The sequence below is a fragment of the Schistocerca nitens genome, chromosome 1 (assembly GCF_023898315.1).
Source record: "Schistocerca nitens isolate TAMUIC-IGC-003100 chromosome 1, iqSchNite1.1, whole genome shotgun sequence".
Lineage (NCBI taxonomy): Eukaryota > Metazoa > Arthropoda > Insecta > Orthoptera > Acrididae > Schistocerca > Schistocerca nitens.
In genome coordinates, this window is record NC_064614.1 from 494,090,700 (window position 1) to 494,112,272 (window position 21,573).

At 40.7% G+C, this 21,573-nt stretch overlaps 1 protein-coding gene across 1 annotated transcript in view; it reads right to left on the reverse strand.

Moving 5' to 3' along the window:
• Positions 1–584: 584 nt before the first annotated feature.
• LOC126236115 (5-formyltetrahydrofolate cyclo-ligase) overlaps positions 585–21,573 on the reverse strand; it is a 78,366-nt gene continuing 57,377 nt past the window's right edge. Inside the window, exons 2-4 of the mRNA XM_049945190.1 lie at positions 6,417–6,544; positions 6,207–6,340; positions 585–914 (exon numbers count right to left, since the gene is read on the reverse strand). Of these exons, the coding sequence (XP_049801147.1) occupies positions 691–914; positions 6,207–6,340; positions 6,417–6,544 (486 nt within the window). The 3' untranslated portion in view covers positions 585–690. The remainder of the gene's footprint in view (positions 915–6,206; positions 6,341–6,416; positions 6,545–21,573) is intronic.

Below are 21,573 nucleotides of genomic sequence, written 5' to 3' on the forward strand. Positions count from 1 at the left end.
CGAACCCATCGTTCAACCATTCCTAGACTGGCAAGGGAACTTGCTGTTCCAACAGGACAATGCACGCCCGCATGTATTCCGTGCCACCCAACGTGCTCTAGAAGGTGTAAGTCAACTACCCTGGCCAGCAAGATCTCCGGATCTGTCCCCCATTGAGCATGTTTGGGACTGGATGAAGCGTCGTCTCACGCGGTCTGCACGTCCAGCACGAACGCTGGTCCAACTGAGGCGCCAGGTGGAAATGGCACGGCAAGCCGTTCCACAGGACTACATCCAGCATCTCTACGATCGTCTCCATGGGAGAATAGCAGCCTGCATTGCTGCGAAAGGTGGATATACACTGTACTAGTGCCGACATTGTGCATGCTCTGTTGCCTGTGTCTATGTGCCTGTGGTTCTGTCAGTGTGATCATGTGATGTATCTGACCCCAGGAATGTGTCAATAAAGTTTCCCCTTCCTGGGACAATGAATTCACGGTGTTCTTATTTCAATTTCCAGGAGTGTATTATTAGTAAGCAACTATTATAGTGGGCTTTTCACATCTGTATCCAGTAATAATGTAAAGAGAGAATATTTTCTTTGGAAAAATAATAAAATATGTGTTTATTGCAGTATGGAAACATTAGTTGCATCACATTATTCTACATCTTCTTTATAAGAGCAGAAAAGTACTGTCGAGACAGAAAATATCATTTGTCTTCAAAGAGAACTTCATCGAGAACAACATCAGTCTCAGTCTGTGGAATTTCAGGTACAATTTGTTCTTTAAATGCCAGTCCTAATATTGTAGGGCGTTTCTCCAGTTTCTTGAAACACTTGGCTAAAAACTTATCATAATAGCCTTTTCCTCTTCCTAATCTGACTCCATCTTTGGTGAACGCCTGCCCAGGAGCCAGAACTAAGTCCAAAGTACCTGTAATCATATTTTGTTAATTTCAATGCTGAATAAGGAAAATGTAGTAGAAATCAAGAATTATTTCATTATGATATATCTATACTGAGCTTATCTATTGGAGTAAACAACTTTACACTTGTAAACTTATCAGTACGACAGAAAAAACTTATGCACGTTAATGCTAGCAATATGACAGAACAAATTTATCCAACTGGATGTTGCCAGTTACAAGGATGGCTGAACTCTGACAACGTGGATACCAAGTAAGAATCCCCTACTTTTTACACTCTCACTTTGTTTTATTTACGAGGACTGCCTTTCAAATTCTCACAAAATCAATGAAATAAAAATATATTTACGATAGATTTCGTTTTCCTGTTGCTTAAAATAAACACCTTTAAAATTTATATATTTTTGGATGTGTTTGAACAAATTATGCTAAACATTTATTTCATTCTGATGTTGGAAACATTCATGCTTGAGGTGATGAAACATGTGTCTACAGTTTTTGTTTGATGTAGGAGGACAAAAAGGAGTAAAGAATAAGTCAGGTGAATACAGGCAATGAGACATTATTTGGTGGAGAAAAACATCAAATTAATCAATTAGTTTATGTGCAGTGTGACAACTGGCAGTGTCATGTTGAAGAGTAGAGGAATTTTCTCAGTATATTCTTGGTATCTTCAAGGATTTCTGTGATATGCCTAAGGATGTCTGTATCTGAGAGTATGTCACACACTGATCCTCATGAGTCATGTTGCAAACATCAACTAGGTTTGGTTGGCCTTTATAAAATTTGTTGCATATCGATTGTAAATTTTGCTTGAAGATAACTGATGACTCTAAGTTGAATGAAGATTTTTTGAGATATTGGTGTGGCAAAAACGAAAACATCTTCCAACAAAGACCATTACATGAAATATCCATTTTATTAATAGCACCATTTCTTTAAGCACTCATGCTAACCATTTCTTTAAGCACTCATGGTAAACAAGTTACTCCACCAGTTTCTGAGCTACCATTGTTTTAACAATATCAAATGACCAAAATGTAAAACAATGGTAATATCACATGTCAATAGCCTTGTATTATATCTGTTTATGTGTTTCTGAGTGTATAGGAATGAATTTGTTTTCACTATTTGATATCTTAATTGAAACTTTATAATGCATGTTTTGAGTAAAGATTTGATGTTGTATGTATGTGGGTTCAGATATTTTTGGCTACAAAATCAGTCTGTGGTTTGCAGATGCATTCATGTACCCACTTAATATTTTTTATCAGTACGTCTCCATGTCATGATTTTCTGTTTTTCAGTTTCTGTAGAGTTGGAGGGAAATAATATTCTTGCTCCTTTATCATTACCATTTGTGTTACAGTGAGGTTAGTGTTTTATCCTATGCTTCCTGTCACTTGTCACTATTGTACTGGCCCAATAAGGGTTTCTTGAAGAATATAAAAACTGGATACTGACTGTGAAACGGTCCACAACTTTTGACAATTTGACTGTTCTTGCACAGTAAGATCTTTGATGATCATGCTTATGGATTCTCCCTGTTATTGTATACCTGGCAGGTAAATGTGTTCACTTTACTGGTATTGTGTAAAAGCTGTTGTATAAGTTGTGCTTTTTAATTAAGGACTGTATATATACCTGAAACCCAATAATTGAACCTACTTTTCCAACATAATATCCACCAATATCAATACACCATAACAAACAACATCCATCTGAATTCTATTCTCATAAAAATGTGCTATTTGGTGTGCAAGTACAAATGTCAGTTTCTGAGCATGCCACACCTTTTGTTTCTGATTGTTTTACACAGTTTGGTTGCAGTCTCACAATGTGCATCAGAATTGATTGTGTTTCCTTGACACAAAAAAAGTTAATCCTCTCCTTAGCCCCCTCCCCATCTCTCCCTGTACGCCTATTCCAGGACCTATATCTGGATCAGAATAATGCGATTGGCAGTTGGACATGGAAGGGGGAAATGTTGGTTTGCTGTTTCATGCAAGGGCAATATGGCTCCCATAACATCAGCTGTGAGGCTCCATACTGACTACATTCCTATGTTCCCCATTAAAGTACAGTGTTGAGTTTGCTTTGTAGGGTAATAATAATCTTAACACTTTCTTACGCAACTTCACAGCTATCTTCACAGATTCTGAAAAAGAAACATACTGGACAGACAAATGAAGCATATAAGAACAAGTCACAACAATCATCTTAAAGACAGCAGTTGTCATCTGCAGCTGACTGGTATAGGCAGTGGAAATACGAGACTGGTATAACAACTGCGAACTGAACAAAAGGTGTGACAAAACTCATGCTCTAATTGGGTGATGTTGAGGTAGTTGTCCTATAAACAACTAGCTGTCAGTCACTTTGTTATTTTGACCCAAGTATAGTGCACATGATTTTAGGGCTGAAATTGTTCTCTTGGACTTCAGTTTCTTTGGTAATGTTATATGAGTCCATTGTCATTTTGATTCTGGTCAGTGTGCAGTTACCTTTGTGGGGAGTTCTCAAAGTCTAAGGTGTATCACAACAAGCCTCATAGTCTTCAATAACTGCAGCAGAACATTTTTGATGAGACTGCAGCAATTACAGCAGTCCAGCTTCGACTTTTTAGGGAGCTGTTCCTCTCTTTGCACATGATTTCTACACCTATCCATAACAGTGGCCATGTGTTATCTGCAAACTGCTGCCCTTGGCTGCTCATGAGTCCCTGTCATCGTGTGTGAGGTCCACACAGTCCAGACACTTCTTTATAAGACTGTTTTTCCAGCCCTGTACCACTGCATTGAAATATGTGATCTGTATGAGATCCATACCCATCCTTTGCAGAGTCATAAATAATTTGTATTCTATGTACAGCGTGTAGAGCCGCTGAAGCATTGACAGCTTTGTTTTGAGATGACAACATCTATGTTGTTGCTCTTTCGATGAATTTGGACCAGGATTCCATGTCCCTTTTGATTAGGTTTTCATACAGCTTAATTTTACTACTTCCTTGCTGACTATATCTTAATGCCTGAGAGTCTCGCCACATTTGCTTGCACTCTGGACTATGGTCCAGCTGGACTTACTTATTGTATTAGCATAATGTGGTGTGGATGTTCCACAGAATGAGTCTCCACTGTTTTACTTTTTTGTCCAGCATATGACAGATTACATTTAATTGTCATGTAATAGATAAAAATAGATAAGATAGATAAAAAAAATCAACTCACCAAGCAGCAGCAGGAAGATTTACTTTATTCAGTTACATTTAAATGGACTGCTATAGATTCCTAGCTTTTTGTAAGTGTAAGTCATCTTTAAAATAGCCAAGTAGATTGTTTCTTTTGATCAGTGACCATGCCACACATTTGCCACTGCAACTTTTGGGGATTTTGTTGACTTTTGTGGGAACTATCCTGTGTAATATAGGTACACTTAAGTCTTTGGCTTTTCTCTTACTTTCTGGGTGCAGTTAGTCAGACATGTTCAACTTGACAATGAAATAACTCCTTAGATGTTGGAACTCAGAGACTATCTTAATATGACAGGATGTGTGTTCTGTGAATGGGTCTTCACCTTAACATTCTGCTGTACAGAATGGTGAAAATAAATTGTGTGGCTCTACAAGTTAGTATGTGTTGGATTTTGGTAGTTGCTGTGTTTGTGTGACCCACCTGATGCCTCTTACTGAATCATCTGTCCATTCTTTCCTACTGTTATGGTATAGATGATAGTAGAATGGCATGAGCAGAGATGTTGAAGGAACTTGTTGAGTTCATCTAGTCTGTTGTGCTAATTACAAAAATGTAAACCACTTGTCATATCAAGAGAGACAGGTTAGCTTGTGAGTGAATAATTCCAAGGCCACTCCCTCAAAGTGTGTCATAAACAGCAACCATTCTAGAGAACACACTGTGCATGGCTACAACTTCTGTTTGTTAATAATATTCTGATAGATGTTAATGTGCCTGAGCATGTTAAATATTGTGGAGTCAAGAAACCTTTAACTAATCAGTTCTAATGTGTCTAAGGACATTCAGATGAATGGGAAAACTATACCTAAATGACAGTAGCACTGAAATTCAGTCCATTAAGGTTTTGGAGTAATGCCTTCAAGCTGTATCTTCAAACATGGGGGAAGCACAGACTTGGAGAATTTTGTGGCTGGGCTAACTGAAGTACCTGTGTATAAGGGAGAAAAGTCTCCCTCCTCATCTAGAATTAATTTGATTTTTGTAGGAAGGATTTTACTGCTCTTTTCTTCGAAACCATTGACAAAATATGTAAACATTGCAGGTACCTATGCAGTATTGGGGATGTTTTTGGCTATTAAGTGCTCCCTATTTAAATATGAAGTGTTGAATATACCAGATTCAAGTAAACACCATATAAAGGCAACAAATGGTAGGTATATTCTGGTGAATTATTCAAAAACTAATCCTAATTTCTAGAACAGCTTGGAAAAGTGAACCATTAAAATGTGAGTTATTGCCAAGCCAAGGTGGTTTCCAGATCAACAGAGTGGAAGAACCTGCTTTCATTTAGCTGAAAGAACAGTATGCATCAAAGACAGAAGCTGTGTTATGGGAGTGAGTTCTCTGTTTATCTGTGGTGGGAGGAGGGTTTTGGTCTATAAATGGACTGCCTTGATCCAAAACAAAGGCCAGGAGGCAAATGCAGACTGTAAACTTTTTACTACTCTACAAAATTTGAAGTGGGGAAACTTGGCCAGTTAGGACAGAAAAAGTGTTCTAATCGCTCCGTGCCACAATCCAGTTTATACTGGCACTGGAGGAGGAGGAGGAGGAGGAGGAGGAGGAGGAGGAGATTAGGACTTAACATCCTGTCGACAATGAGGTTATTAGAGACAGAGCACAAGCCTGGATTAGGGAGGGATGGAGAAGGAAAGCATCCATGCCCTTTTGAAGGAGCCATCCTGGCATTTGTCTTATGTGATTAATAGAAATTATGGAAGACCTAAATCAGGGTGGCCAGATCCAGGTTTGAACCGTCATTCTCCCGAATTCACGTCCAATGTGCTAACCACTGTGCTACCCCACTCACCCTGTCACTGGAGATTGACAACTAAAATAATGTTGCCTTCTAGTACTGTTCTCATGCTGTTTTAGCTATTTCAAAATATGTCATTATACATATGTAGCATCATATTTTACAAATACACAAACTAAACAAAGGAGAAAGCACTACTTATGTTTGAATTATCCATTATGCACTGGAATTTGATTCCTCACAGTATACATAATTGTACATGACAAATTACAGGTAACTGCACTAAAACATACCATTATCAAAAACACTCTCTCTTTGGTCATCAGGTGAGGGCTGTTTTATGTTCCATTTATTTACTGGTAGACTGTTGTAGTCTTGTAGTGAGCGAAGTATAATCATCTCCATTTCAGGAATACCTTTCTGAAATCTTTTAAGGAATTACTTTTAAATTCTTGTTTCTAAGCAAATAATTCTTTTTTAGAAACAAACTCATTTGCACTTACCTGGGTATGTAACATGTCTTTCCATTCTTGAGTATGTCTTCAACTAAAGTTCCTGTTTGCACTTCCTTATCAAAACTTAGGTATATTGAAACAGAGTTTGCTTTTTGATATGCTGGATGCTTCAGGACCTTAAAAATTAATAAGAACATTTTATTACACAAAGTTTCATCTGAATAATATGAAAGTAAGTGCACTACTCACCAAATAGTATAGGCAGGCACTTAAACAAGACTTAAAAACGCAACTAGCTTTTGGACAAATATGGTACTTTTTAAAGCTAGAGAACATTGTGCTAGCTGAATATACAGTGCCAGGACTGCAGTTCTGCAGGTAGACTGGAGTGACGGTTGAAGAGGGGTGGGAAGCAGGAGGCTGGATTTGGGAAGGCTGACTGACTGTTTGAAGGGAGGCAGCAGGTGTATGGGGTAAGTATGTGTCAGGGAGGAGCAGCAGGTGCACTGGATAGGAATGCCACATACACTGAGTGCAACATGCTCAATTTCAATGGCTGCTTCACCATGCGGGCCACCTGTATCTGTTTATGAGCTATACAGTTGGGCGTCACCATTGCAACTCATACTTTGTTTCTAAAGTCTTCCTGTCCTCAATCCCCAATTACCCTTGCCCCCCCCCCCCCCCCCCCCACATCCACCTCCACCTTGTGCAAGAATCCCCAAACTTCACTCATCCTGCACCCACACCTTCTTCCCCCCAGTCTCCCTTCCTCTATTCTGTTATTCCCTCCCTGTCCACTCCTCCAGGTCACTAACATTGTACACAGCATGAACTCCCCAATCCCTCCTGCAGCCACCTCCTTTCTTCCCTCGCCTACCCCACCAAACGCAACCCTTCACCCCAGTCTACTACCTGCAGAACTGCAGTTCTGATATTGTGTATTCAGCCAGTGTACTATGTATCTGTATGTGTAAAGTTTGTGAAATTTCCGAAGGGGGGGGGGGGGTTAGGGGGCCTGCTCTAGCTCGAAAACAGATATGTCCAAACACTAGCAAAGTTTTCACTCTTATTTATGTGTCTGTCAACAGCTCAGAGCTGCTACTGTACTTTACTCCTAAGTTATTTACAATTTACCACAACTTTTCATACTGTATTTGTAAGGTTTTATTTTAGCTATGTTTAAGGGGTGTTTCATGAAAAAATTCAAAACATGCGCACACAGGGAGTCTGCCATTGATAAATTGTCATACATTGGTATGTTATTGTTGTGATGCTCCATCTTGTTGAAGAGTGAAACTATTAGTGTGCTTTTGCCATTATAGAAGAAAACGCTATGTAGTGTTTTGAGGTAGTTCATTCAAGTTACTGAGTTGTCCTCAAAAGAGAATGGGCCATACACTTTTTTGTAACAAATGGCACAAAACACGTTCTCTTTATGCGAATCTCTTTCATACTCAATGATTTCCTGATAAGTACACTTTATGTCTGTTAAATTTACTGAAAATTAATCATGGTAAAAATCTGTTGCCTTCTATGTCCTCTAAGAGAATGTTGCTGACGTCAGTGTGCTTTCCTAGAGCACCAAAATTTGAAGAGCATGCACTAATTTTAGTTAGCACACCAAACATCACCTTAACACTCTACATACATTTGTATGGAGAACTGCAACTTCTCTGCTTGCATGAGGAGTGTACTTTCATGGGCACTGTCCAAAAGCCTGCTTAAAGCTCTTCACTCTTTCCTCAGAAGTGTAAAGTCAACCTGGACTCTTATCTTTGCACAGATATCCTGTCTCTTCATTTTAATGATACCAATGACAAATGTTTTTGATGACAGACTGGATCATCTCAAGATACCAATGAAAATTATGCTAGATCGCAATCACTGTCTCGAAATTAGACTGACAAAGATACTTGTATTCAGAGAAGTACATTTGTACATAATAATGTCATGATAAATAAGTGTCTAAACCAGGAATATAAAGCAGATTTAATGTATAATTCATTTATTAATGAGAAATAATATAATTTTCACAAAAGGTCGTAACGTTACCAATCATGAACTAATACACTGGATATTTAGCATCTCACAGAAACTGGAAAATTGCTACTGTAGATTAAAATTAATTGAACTTGTTCTTTTAATAACACAATGAATTTAGTCAGTTGTTATAAACATAAATAATCTCACTGTGGAGACTGCATGGTTCTTGGCTGTTTAGTTTTGTCAAAGTTGGTCACTCTGTTACTGTACAGGTCCTGTACCTATGCAAAATATTTTGAGACATACCAAACAAATGCACTGATGTTGTTGTTGTGGTTGCAGTTGTGGTCATGATGGTCTTCCATTGTGAAGAGTAGTTTGATACAGCTCTCCATGCTAGTCTATCCTGTACAAGCCTCTTAATCTCTGCATAACTACCATAATCTACATCCTTTCGAATCTGCTTCCTGTATTCATACTTTCATCTCCCACTACAGTTTCTACCTCTTCCCCTCTACACACTCACACATCTTACCTTTCATCCGTTGATACCTCATGGTGTATCCTATCATACGATCTCTCTTCTTTTAGTTGAGCTGTGCCACAAATTTCTTTTCATTAGTCAATCCACTCATCTAATCTTCTTTTATAGAAACACACGTCAAAAGTTTCTGTCTTCTTGTCTGAACTACCTACCATTCATGTTTTACTTCTGCACAAGGCTACACTGCAGACAAACACTATCAGAAAAGACGTCTCAACACTTAAATTTATATTAAACAGTAACAAAATCTTCTTTTTCAGAAATGCTTTTCTTAATACTGCCAGTCTGCATTTTATATGTTCTCTACTTCAGCCATCATCAGTCATTTTGCTTCCCAAATAATAAAACTCATCTACTATTTTTGGTGTCTCATTTCCTGATGTACTTCCTTAACATCACCTGGTTTATTACAGTTACATTCCATTACAATTTTTTACTTTTGTTGATGTTCTTATTATAATCTCTTTTCAAGGCACTATCCACTCTGTTCAACTGCTCTCCCACGTCCTTAGCTCCTTGGTTTCCTTCCAATGTTCCTAATGTTCTGATCGAATAATATCAGGTATAGGCTACAACCCTGTCTCACATTTTTCTCAACTATGGCTTCTGTTTCAAGTCCTTTGACTGTTATAAAGGCAGTCTGATGTTTGTACAAGTCATAAATAATGATTCGCTCCCTGTATTTTTCTTCAAAAAATGTAGCCAGTCCACATTGTCAAAAGCTTTCTCTGTGTGTACAAAGGATATAAACATAGGTTTGCTTCCCACCCCACCCCACCCCCTTCCCCAACATATCTTCTAAGATAAGTATTCCAGTCAGTATTGCCTTGCGTATTCTTATTTTTCCGCAGAACCCAAACTGATCTTTCCCAAGTTGGGCTCCATCAGTGTTTTTGTAAATAATTTGTGTCAAAATTTTTTGCAACAACAACATAAACTGATGGTTCAGCAGTATTCCCACTTGTCAGCACCTGCCTCCTTTGGGATTGGAACTGTTACATTCTTCCTGACACCTGTCTCATAGCCGGCCGCGGTGGTCTCGCGGTTAAGGCGCTCAGTCCGGAACCGCGCGACTGCTACGGTCGCAGGTTCGAATCCTGCCTCGGGCATGGATGTGTGTGATGTCCTTAGGTTAATTAGGTTTAAGTAGTTCTAAGTTCTAGGGGACTGATGACCACAGATGTTAAGTCCCATAGTGCTCAGAGCCATTTGAGCCACCTGTCTCATATATCTTGCACACCAGATGGAATTATCCATGAGTGCAGGCTCTCTAAAGTATCTCAATAATTCTGAGAGAATATCATCTACTCCAGGGACCTGGTTTCTACTTAAGTCTTTCAGTGCTCTGTCGAATCCTTTTTACAGTATCGTATTTCTCATCTCATTTTCATCTATCACCTGTTTCTATAATATTGCTTTTAAATTTTTTACCTTAATATAGACCTCTATACATTCCTTCTAACTTTCAGCTTTGCCTTCTGTACTTTGTACTGGCTTGTCATCTGAGCTCTTGATATTCATACAGTTGCTTCTCTTTTCTTCAAAGATATCTTTAATTTTCCGTTGGGTAACATTTACATTTCCCCCACTTATGCACTCTTCTGCAGCCTTGAATTTGTCTTCAGCCATTTCTGCTTAGCCATTTTGCACTTTTTGTCAATTTCATTTTTAGGTGTTTGTGCTTCATTTTGGCTGCTTCATCTCCTGCATTTTTATATTTCCTCTTTTCATCAATTATATTTAATATCTCCTGAGTCATCCAGTAATTTCTACTATGCCTTGTCTGTATGCCTATGCAATCCTCTACTACCTTTCCTGTTTGACCTCTCAAAGCTACCAATTCATTTCATTCAATGTTCCTTTCCTTTGTTTCACTCCTGTGTTGCCTAATGCTCCCTCTGAAACTCTCACCAGTCTCTGGTTCCTTCAATTCACCCATGTCCCATCTCCTTCATTTCCCACCTTTTCACAATCTCCTCTGTTTTACTCTGCAGTTCATAACCAATAAATTATGATCAGAGTCCACATCAACCCCTGGAATTGTTTTACAGTTTAAAAACTGGTTTCAAAATCTCGTCTTACCATTATGTATTCAATCTGACACCTTCCAGTGTTTCCACATCTCTTCCGTATATACAGCGTTCTTTCACAATTCGTAAACCAAGTATAAATGATGATTAAATTATGTTCTATGCAAAATTCTACCAGGCAGCTTCCTCTTTCATTCCTTTTACACTGTCCAGATTCTCCTAATATTTTTCCCTCTCTTCCTTTTCATTCTGCTGAATTACAGACATTCATTACAATAATCTTCCATCTCCTTTAACTTCATGAATAACTTTCCTTATCTCATCATACATTCTTTCAGAATCTTCATCATCTGTAGAACTAATTTGCATATAAACTTGTACTACTGAGTTGGGTGTTTGCTTTGTATCTGTGTTGGCTATGGTAATGTGTTAATTATGTTGTTCTGAGTAGTTTATATGCATTCCTATTTTCTTTTTCATTATTAGGCCCACTCCTGTATTACCCCTATCTGATTTTGTGTTGATAACTCAATAACAGAACGAAAATGGAAATTCCTAGATGGAATAATATGTAAAATAAAGGAAAGGCAGGCACTTGACTACAGCTGACTGATGTGTGCCATATAGAAACACTCTACTTGCTCTTCTTCTACACACATTCATACACACCACCACACAGACACATAAATGCACACACCTGTGGCTGTGGTGGGATTTGGTCTGTGTCAGTGAAGTATTGTGAATCTGTGTACATTTACTACAGGAAGAGCAAGTGCCTGAAAGTTAGTGAAAGACAGTTTTCTGTTGCATGTATCTATGTGCCACACATCGATCAGCAATAGGTGAGTGATTGCCTTCCCTATATTTTATGTATCAACCCAATACTAGTCTCACCAAAAGTCCTGTTCTTCATGCCACCACACTTCACAAATTCCCACTATACCTATGTATGTATGTGTGTAACCCGGGGACATACACTCCTGGAAATGGAAAAAAGAACACATTGACACCGGTGTGTCAGACCCACCATACTTGCTCCGGACACTGCGAGAGGGCTGTACAAGCAATGATCACACGCACGGCACAGCGGACACACCAGGAACCGCGGTGTTGGCCGTCGAATGGCGCTAGCTGCGCAGCATTTGTGCACCGCCGCCGTCAGTGTCAGCCAGTTTGCCGTGGCATACGGAGCTCCATCGCAGTCTTTAACACTGGTAGCATGCCGCGACAGCGTGGACGTGAACCGTATGTGCAGTTGACGGACTTTGAGCGAGGGCGTATAGTGGGCATGCGGGAGGCCGGGTGGACGTACCGCCGAATTGCTCAACACGTGGGGCGTGAGGTCTCCACAGTACATCGATGTTGTCGCCAGTGGTCGGCGGAAGGTGCACGTGCCCGTCGACCTGGGACCGGACCGCAGCGACGCACGGATGCACGCCAAGACCGTAGGATCCTACGCAGTGCCGTAGGGGACCGCACCGCCACTTCCCAGCAAATTAGGGACACTGTTGCTCCTGGGGTATCGGCGAGGACCATTCGCAACCGTCTCCATGAAGCTGGGCTACGGTCCCGCACACCGTTAGGCCGTCTTCCGCTCAAGCCCCAACATCGTGCAGCCCGCCTCCAGTGGTGTCGCGACAGGCGTGAATGGAGGGACGAATGGAGACGTGTCGTCTTCAGCGATGAGAGTCGCTTCTGCCTTGGTGCCAATGATGGTCGTATGCGTGTTTGGCGCCGTGCAGGTGAGCGCCACAATCAGGACTGCATACGACCGAGGCACACAGGGCCAACACCCAGCATCATGGTGTGAGGAGCGATCTCCTACACTGGCCGTACACCACTGGTGATCGTCGAGGGGACACTGAATAGTGCACGGTACATCCAAACCGTCATCGAACCCATCGTTCTACCATTCCTAGACCGGCAAGGGAACTTGCTGTTCCAACAGGACAATGCACGTCCGCATGTATCCCGTGCCACTCAACGTGCTCTAGAAGGTGTAAGTCAACTACCCTGGCCAGCAAGATCTCCGGATCTGTCCCCCATTGAGCATGTTTGGGACTGGATGAAGTGTCGTCTCACGCGGTCTGCACGTCCAGCACGAACGCTGGTCCAACTGAGGCGCCAGGTGGAAATGGCATGGCAAGCCGTTCCACAGGACTACATCCAGCATCTCTACGATCGTCTCCATGGTAGAATAGCAGCCTGCATTGCTGTGAAAGGTGGATATACACTGTACTAGTGCCGACATTGTGCATGCTCTGTTGCCTGTGTCTATGTGCCTGTGGTTCTGTCAGAGTGATCATGTGATGTATCTGACCCCAGGAATGTGTCAATAAAGTTTCCCCTTCCTGGGACAATGAATTCACGGTGTTCTTATTTCAATTTCCAGGAGTGTAGAAACGACGGAGAGGCTCCGCCCCTGCTGCAGCTGCAGTGGTCCACAACGCCACGATGACTACTGCAGTCCACATCACCCCTCCACCACCCCACATCGAACCCAGGGTTATTGTGCGGTTCGGCCCCTGGTGGACCCCCCCCCCCCCCCTCCCCTCCCGAGGAACGTCTCACACCAGACGAGTGTAACCCCTATGTTTGCGTGCTAGAGTAATAGTGGTGTACGCGTACATGGAGAACTTGTTTGCGCAGAAATTGCCGACAGAGTGTAGCTGAGGTGGAATAAGGGGAACCAGCCTCTATTCGCTGAGGCAGATGGAAAACCGCCTAAAAACCATCCACAGACTGGCCAGCTCACCAGACCTCGACACAATCTGCCAGGCGGATTCGTGCCGGGGACCAGGCGCTCCTTCCCACTCCGAACCCACTATACCTAACTTTAACCAATTCATTTTCCTTTTAAAATCCTTTAAGCTACCATCCACCTGATGGGATCTAACATTCCACATTCTGACGACCCGTGGAATGTGTCTTGTTTATCGAGATGTTGACGTCCTCCTGAGTAGTCCCTGGGCGACTCCTGACAACTACGTGAAAGTTCTAAATCATAAATGGGCACTTACCTTCCACACATAATTTAGAGACCTAGGGAGACTACCTTAAATTCAAATGGGGAACTACCTTACATCTGCAATATTTTACCTAAGCATTATCATTACATACAGTAGATGTGCTTGTCATTGGGGGGAGGGGGGGGGGGGGGAGGGGAATAACAGCTACAGTTCCCTTTTCTTTCAGAGATTCGCAACACCAGTACAGCATGGCCATGTTGGCTAATGTTGCAACCTAGATCAATCATTCATCTAGACAGTTGCACATGTAATTACTGAAAAGGCTAGGGGTTAGTCTGGCCTCTCCACAGATACCCATCTGCTGTGGTTGCACGAAGTCTTATCTGTATCGTTAAGGAAGAAGAGGCCCCCATCTCTGCATGGCCCATGTTTCATAGAGGGAATGCACTGTTATTAAAAGTAAAAACCAAGGCCTGTAAATTATGTGTGGAAGCTAAGTCCCCAAAATATGATTTAGAACTACGAATCTTAATTTTCTTTCTACACTGATTGCATGTAGTTGTCTGGTATCAGTTATTATCCAAACTAATGCCCACACAGTTTTATTTGATGTAAGAATAATTTCTCTGTAAATTTTGATTGGAAGGAAATGTTAATGACTCATCCTTGTTCAATTGCCTACAGTTGGGCAGAGGGCACAGTGTTTCAAACTAATGCTGTATAGGGCCTATACAGTAAATGCATAGACTAGAATCTAGCAGCATTTTTCTAAAACCCTGTGCTACACATATTCTATTGACATACATTTCCTTTCCTGTATACCCGAAGTGTCATAAATCAGAACACTTTATAATTTGATAGAGAGCAATTCCAGTAACAAAACAAAACAAAAAATCTTTAAGGTATACTGAGTTTTTCCTAAGTGATAGCTGTTTATAATATATGTCCATCAACAAATTTTAAATGTTAAAATCAAATATAAAAAAACCTGTATTTGACAGTTTGCCTGATTTTGATACCAGGATTACAAAAAGTACAGTATCACAAGTTTGGACAGGCAGATAAATCGGCCCCAGTTTGCCATCAGCTATGTAGGGTGAACCTTGGCAGTGCCAGTCACCATGTTGGTGAGACATCAGAAAAATTCTTAAACACACTGGCTGATGATCTTGGGAGAAAAGCTAACATGTAATTCATCAACAAGTGGCCACAAAAGGTTCAACAATTCTGTAAATTTGTATCTCTTCTTAATAGCTGTCTTTGACTTTAATACCATATTTTCATTCAGCCACACATTAATTCCATAGATCCAATTTTCAGAGGAACCTCTTAACAGATGTGAAGTCAGGAAAAATTGTCACCACATTGATGCAGTTGTGATGAAATGCTTTTGTACACTACAGTGCATACGGTAACCATTATTAAAGACAGACTGCTGAAGTTATTTATGAAGGCTACTTTTTACACTTAACTTACACTCAGAAGACTGCAAATTATTGTCTTAAATAACTGAGAGAAAATATACAGGGTGATTCAAAAAGAATACCACAACTTTAGGAATTTAAAATTCTGCAACGACAAAAGGCAGAACTAAGCACTATCTGTCGGCGAATTAAGGGAGCTATAAAGTTTCATTTAGTTGTACATTTGTTCGCTTGAGGCGCTGTTGACTAGGCATCAGCGTCAGTTGATGCTAAGATGGCGACCGCTCAACAGAAAGCTTTTTGTGTTATTGAGTACGGCAGAAGTGAATCGACGACAGTTGTTCAGCGTGCATTTCGAACGAAGTATGGTGTTAAACCTCCTGATAGGTGGTGTATTAAACGTTGGTATAAACAGTTTACAGAGAATGGGTGTTTGTGCAAAGGGAAAAGTTCTGGACGGCTGAGAACGAGTGATGAAAATGTAGCATGCATCCAGCAAGCATTTGTTCGCAGCCCAGGAAAATCGACTCGCAGAGCTAGCAGAGAGCTGCAAATTCCACAATCAACTGTATGGAGAGTCCTACAAAAAAGGTTAGTTATGAAACCTTATCGTCTGAAATTGGTTCAAGAACTGTCTGCAGCTGATAAGTTTAAAAGAATCGATTTCTGTGATTTTATCCTTGCTCAAATGGAAACAGATGAATCTTTCGTTTCAAAGATTGTGTTTAGTGATGAAGCAACTTTCCACACTAACGGGAAAGTCAACTGTCACAATGTCTGTATATGGGGCACTGAGAATCTGCGGGAAACAACTCAGTATGAACGTGACTCGCCTAAGGTGAACGTTTTCTGTGCCATTTCAGCCAATAAAGTTTTTGGTCCCTTTTTCTTCGAAGGTGCTACTGTAACTGGACTACAGTATCTGGAGATGTTAGAGAATTGGCTGTTCCCTCAGCTCGAACAAGAAGCACAACAATTCATATTTCAGCAGGATGGAGCGCCACCACATTGGCACTTATCTGTCCGTAACTACCTGAACGTCAACTACCCGAGGCGATGGATCGGCCGCCAGGCAGCCCATGACAGAGCACTTCGTCACTGGCCTCCAAGAAGCCCTGATCTTACCCCCTGCGATTTTTTCTTATGGGGGTATGTTAAGGATATGGTGTTTCGGCCACCTCTCCCAGCCACCATTGATGATTTGAAACGAGAAATAACAGCAGCTATCCAAACTGTTACGCCTGATATGCTACAGAGAGTGTGGAACGAGTTGGAATATCGGGTTGATATTGCTCGTGTGTCTGGAGGGGGCCATATTGAACATCTCTGAACTTGTTTTTGAGTGAAAAAAAAAACCTTCTTAAATACTCTTTGTAATGATGTATAACAGAAGGTTATATTATGTTTCTTTCATTAAATACACATTTTTAAAGTTGTGGTATTCTTTTTGAATCACCCTGTATAATTTAACAAAATGCTGTTGCTTTTTATGAGCACATTATTAGCAGCAATCTATCTACTACTATTTACTCAACAGTAATGCAAGTGTAAGGTCTCATTGGTGTTAAATATTAACACTTAATATGTACTGTATGGCTGAAGCCTTTCTTATGATGAACACTGAAAACCAGGATTTGTAAACTCAGAAGTTAAAAATATAGATAGTTCACAGAACAAGTTGTTAATGGAAGTTTAGTTTTATGTCAATAGGCAAAATGTAAATTTTTTTCACCAGAATAAAGATCTCCACATAGTAAAGCTGTTTGAGCAGTCGACATATTACGCCAATATCCTAGATCTCCTGGTAACAAAAGCACCTCATTGTTTCAACTCATCAACGCAGTGGAAGAAATCAGTAACCGTAGGATACTGTAGCATCAAGTTACTTGTGTTGAAAGAAATGTTAAGAGAAAAGTGTGCAATATTTTTGTTCAGCACTGCCACAAAAACTGTTCATTAATAACTTGTGTAGGCAGCAGTAAGTATTTACTTCTCAAATTAAATAAACATTAAGATGTGTGCTCTGTGCAAGACAATGGGGATGGAAAATAACTCTATCAAATTTTTTAAATTGGATGGATAAAAAAAATCTTCTCACCAAGTGGCAACAGAACACACACATAAAAGAGAGCTGTAATTAGGCAAGTTTTCAGAACCAGTGGTTTTTCAGGCAGACGGGTTGAAGGGGAAGGAAGAGGGGTGAAGGAAAAGGACTGGAGAGGTCTAGGAAAAGAGGTAGGTTTCAGGAAAGTTCTGGGTGACTTTCTGGAAATCTACCCCTTTTCCTGGACCTCTCTAGTCCTATTCCTTCATCCCTCTTCCTTGCTCTTCAACCCTTCTGCCATTAGACAGAGCCACTGACTCTGAAAGCTTGCCTAATTACAATGCTCTTTTATGTATGTGTCCTGCTGAGGCTTGGTGAGTAAATTTTTTTATCTAACCAAATGAATTACAAAATTGATTGTTTTCATTTTCATTAAACTTTTGATGCAGTGTATGAATGATATCATCATGCCAGAAATAGTCATTGAAACTCAACTCACCATGCCATTTTTTTCTCTGTTCACTATTGAATTCATTCCTATGTGTGTTTCTGTATAAACTGAACTAGCAGTTCTATGTCTGGTTCATAATATCTTTTGAAAAACTGTCTAGTTTTATTTCACAAGTTTCCATGGCAAAATGGTGTGACACTATTCCATAGTCTTGATGTTTGCTTATGGATCTCATATGTCATTACCTGTAGTGATGTTATCAATAACACAATTATCTTCATATGCAAGCCAAAAAAGGGACATGACAACATATCCTCTCCTCTGGATGTTTTGGTCATCAGAAATAAATTTTAGGCATTTAATGAGCACCAAACTTGCAGTAGCATAAGCTGTTAATTACCACCGCAAATGGACCTATCTGTGAAACACGAGGAAGCAGGCTGATAATTCTGTAATAATGAATTGTTAGTTTACACCTGTTGTTTCAACTACATTTCTTGTGTAGGTTTGTTGGTGCCTACAGATAATTGTTTATTCCTCACCTGATCATGCTCATTACATCATCCAGCCTAAAACATACAGCACTGTTGTCTTACAACACTGTCAGTTATAACATTCTTTCTATAAACTGCACACATTTTATTATGAATGTCAGCAGTTTTTTTTTTATTTTTTGCCCACAGTAAATGAATCACTGTACATACTTCACAGTCAGTGGGAATTAAAGCACTGCCTTTAGTAGATTGCTAGAGAAGACAGGGACATAAATAAAATAAAGTCAAATTATGTGAAAACTGACAGTGATTCAACCGCAATCTGATGTCAGGGAGACTTAGAGTCAGCATGGTTTAATGTGAGAAATATGAGAATAAAAAAGGATCATTTCAAATCTTACGTATACAACAATGTAGAATGAAAGGTATTAGCTTCATTGTTGTGGTGCTCCAGCCTTGTTACTCAGGCAGTCATGGCTGACATTAAGCTTACTTGTTCATCTAGCATCTTTTGACCCAAACATCTAGGTGGGCTCATTTTGTTCCTTCCTCACCTGTTTGACCTACTTTTTCACTTTCTTTCTTTCTGACAAAGACTACTATTGCTCCAAAAAGAATGTAGTGTGGTCTGTGTTGAATAGTCCTAGTTTCTCACAGTTCCATTTCTTAGGAGTGTTTTGCAATTTGTGTCTTATTTCAGCAGTGCTTGTAAACAGTCCAGTCACATGAATGTGACTACCACCTATGTTTGACATCAGTGTGCAATAGCCAGTCACTTATGGCAGGTGGCTGCACTAGCAGTGGCGGGTATATAAAGTGTACTTGGGGGTGGGGGTGGGGGGGGGGGAGGCGGCAGTTGAAAACAGTGCAGTTGCTGCCATAATGCAGAAATGGAGCGATTTATCGGTCATTCAAAAGTTAATGATCACTGACTTTTGGGCCAAGGCTAGAAGCATTTCTGAAATGGCTAAGATCGTAATGTATTCACATGGTGCCATGGTTGAAGTATACCAAACATGGCAAAATGACACTAACCTAAAACCAGTGCCAAGGCAACTGCAGTGCACCACAGGTCATAGATGGCAGGGGTGAATGACAACTGTGGAGATTTGTATAGCCGAATAGATGTGCAACTGTTGAGCAACTGACTGCCCAGGTAAATCAAGAGGCTACAAACAGTGTGTCTTCAATGACCATTTGGTGAATGTTGCTGCATGTGTGCTTCACGGCAGATGCCTGGTTCATTCGCCCATGCTGACTGTCGTTCATCAGCGATGAAGGCTGGAATTTGCATGCCATTACCAAAACTGGACGTCCACTGAGTGATCACAAGTGACTTTTTCAGATGAATCTCATCTTATGCTCCATCAGATAAATGGCTATTGGTGTGCCCAGCATGAAACGCCTGAAAGCAAACACCCTGCAGCAATCGCCTGAGTGTTAAAGTCTGGGGAATGTTTTTGTGCCATTCTGTTGGTGGTCTCATGATTCTGGAAGACACGATAACAACACAAGTAGGCATCTACACTTGGGGACCATGCCACCCCTACATGCAGTTTGTTTTTCCTCAGTATGATGGCATCTACCAGCAGGGCAATGCAACATGTAACACTGCTTACAGCGTCTGGGGAATATGGGGAGCGGTTCAAAACATCCCAACCAAATGAGTTCGAGAACGATGTGGTAGCTAAGGTTGTGTGAGGATGGAGCTTTGTCGTGCGACAAGCACATTCCTCTCATTAGCATTCCCCTCCTTTTGAGTTTTTTAGGGTCTCAGAATATCGTTGTGCATTTATGATCTCCCACTGAGGCAGGAATTCAATCAAAATTATGCCTTTTCAGTGCCAAAACTCTGTAGCCATGACTTCTTTTTGTCCGAAATTGTGGTTTTGAATTTTTTTGCACACAGGGAACTGGTGTGACGCTACTGTGACGACTGTCTTTTTGTCTCAGGCGTGCAATGAGCGACCCATGTTTCATCTCGAGTCACAACAGTGCTCGGAAAATCTTCACCTTCCAACTCGAGTCGCTCAAGCAATTCGAATGGGTGGTACTGTCTCAATTTTTCTTATGCTGCTGTTTTGGGACCCATCTTGAGCAGTTTCCGGCATCCCAGCGTTTCTGTGAGGGTTTCGTATAAGAGTGATCTGGAGAGTTGTGGTAACATCGCAGAAATTTCATCCACTGTCAATCGACGGTCTTCAGGAACAGTTTCCTCGATTTTTTACACCAACCCATCAGTCAGAATGGAAGGTTTTCCACTTCTCTGTTTGCTATGAACGTTTGTTCTGCCTCCACTGCACTTCTACACCACTTAAACACACTCGTTCTGTTCACAACACCTTCGCTGTAAATCGTTTTGATCCTCGAAAAAATTCGGTTGGTGTTATTCCTTCCGCGAATCGGATCACACCACGTGGCTCTTGCTGACATCTTTCACACGACTGGCCGCTAAAACGTGAGTTTACGTGCTACCCTGTTCCTGCTCTGCTGGCTCTGGTAAGGGAATCCCCCTCTCCTATTTAGTACTGCCAAACCTCAAAACACCACACTGTACACTTGCTTTCTGACCATTCTTCGTATATTTCAGCCTTAGGTCACATATGTGGTATCATAACCAGTTTAGGCTTATTACCAAATCATCATAGGATCAAAAAAACCATGAACTCGTTGTGTCTGCTTCGTAATAATACTTTTAACTTTTGCATATGTGGGGTATCATTGTTCACCCAATCAAAAGCCTTTCGTAAGTCACAAAATATCCCCAATGTCCGTATTTTCTGAGTGATTGATTCTAGCATATCTATCAGGGTAAATAGAGCCTCATCGGTCAATAGTTCTTTTTAGAATCCAAACTCTTTGGTACTGAGTATGTTTTCCTGTACTAGTTTTTTATGAAGTCTATTGTACGTAATCTTCTCGATCTTTAAAAAAATACTGGCAGGTCTGAGATGCGCTGGTAATTTTTTACCATTGTTGTCTCCTTGTATTGAAAAGGGTTGACAGATTTCTCTAGGAAAGTACCACTGTGAAAAGATTTGTTACATGGGTACTCTGCAAATCACATTGAAGTGCCTGGCAGAGGGTTCATCGAACCACCTACACAATTCTCTATGATTACAATCTCGTATAGCGTACGGAAATAACGAACACCTATATCTTTCCGTACGAGCTCTGATTTCCCTTATTTTACCGTGGTGATCGTTTCTCCCTATGTAGGTCGGTGTCAACAAAATATTGTCGCATTCGGAGGAGAAAGTTGG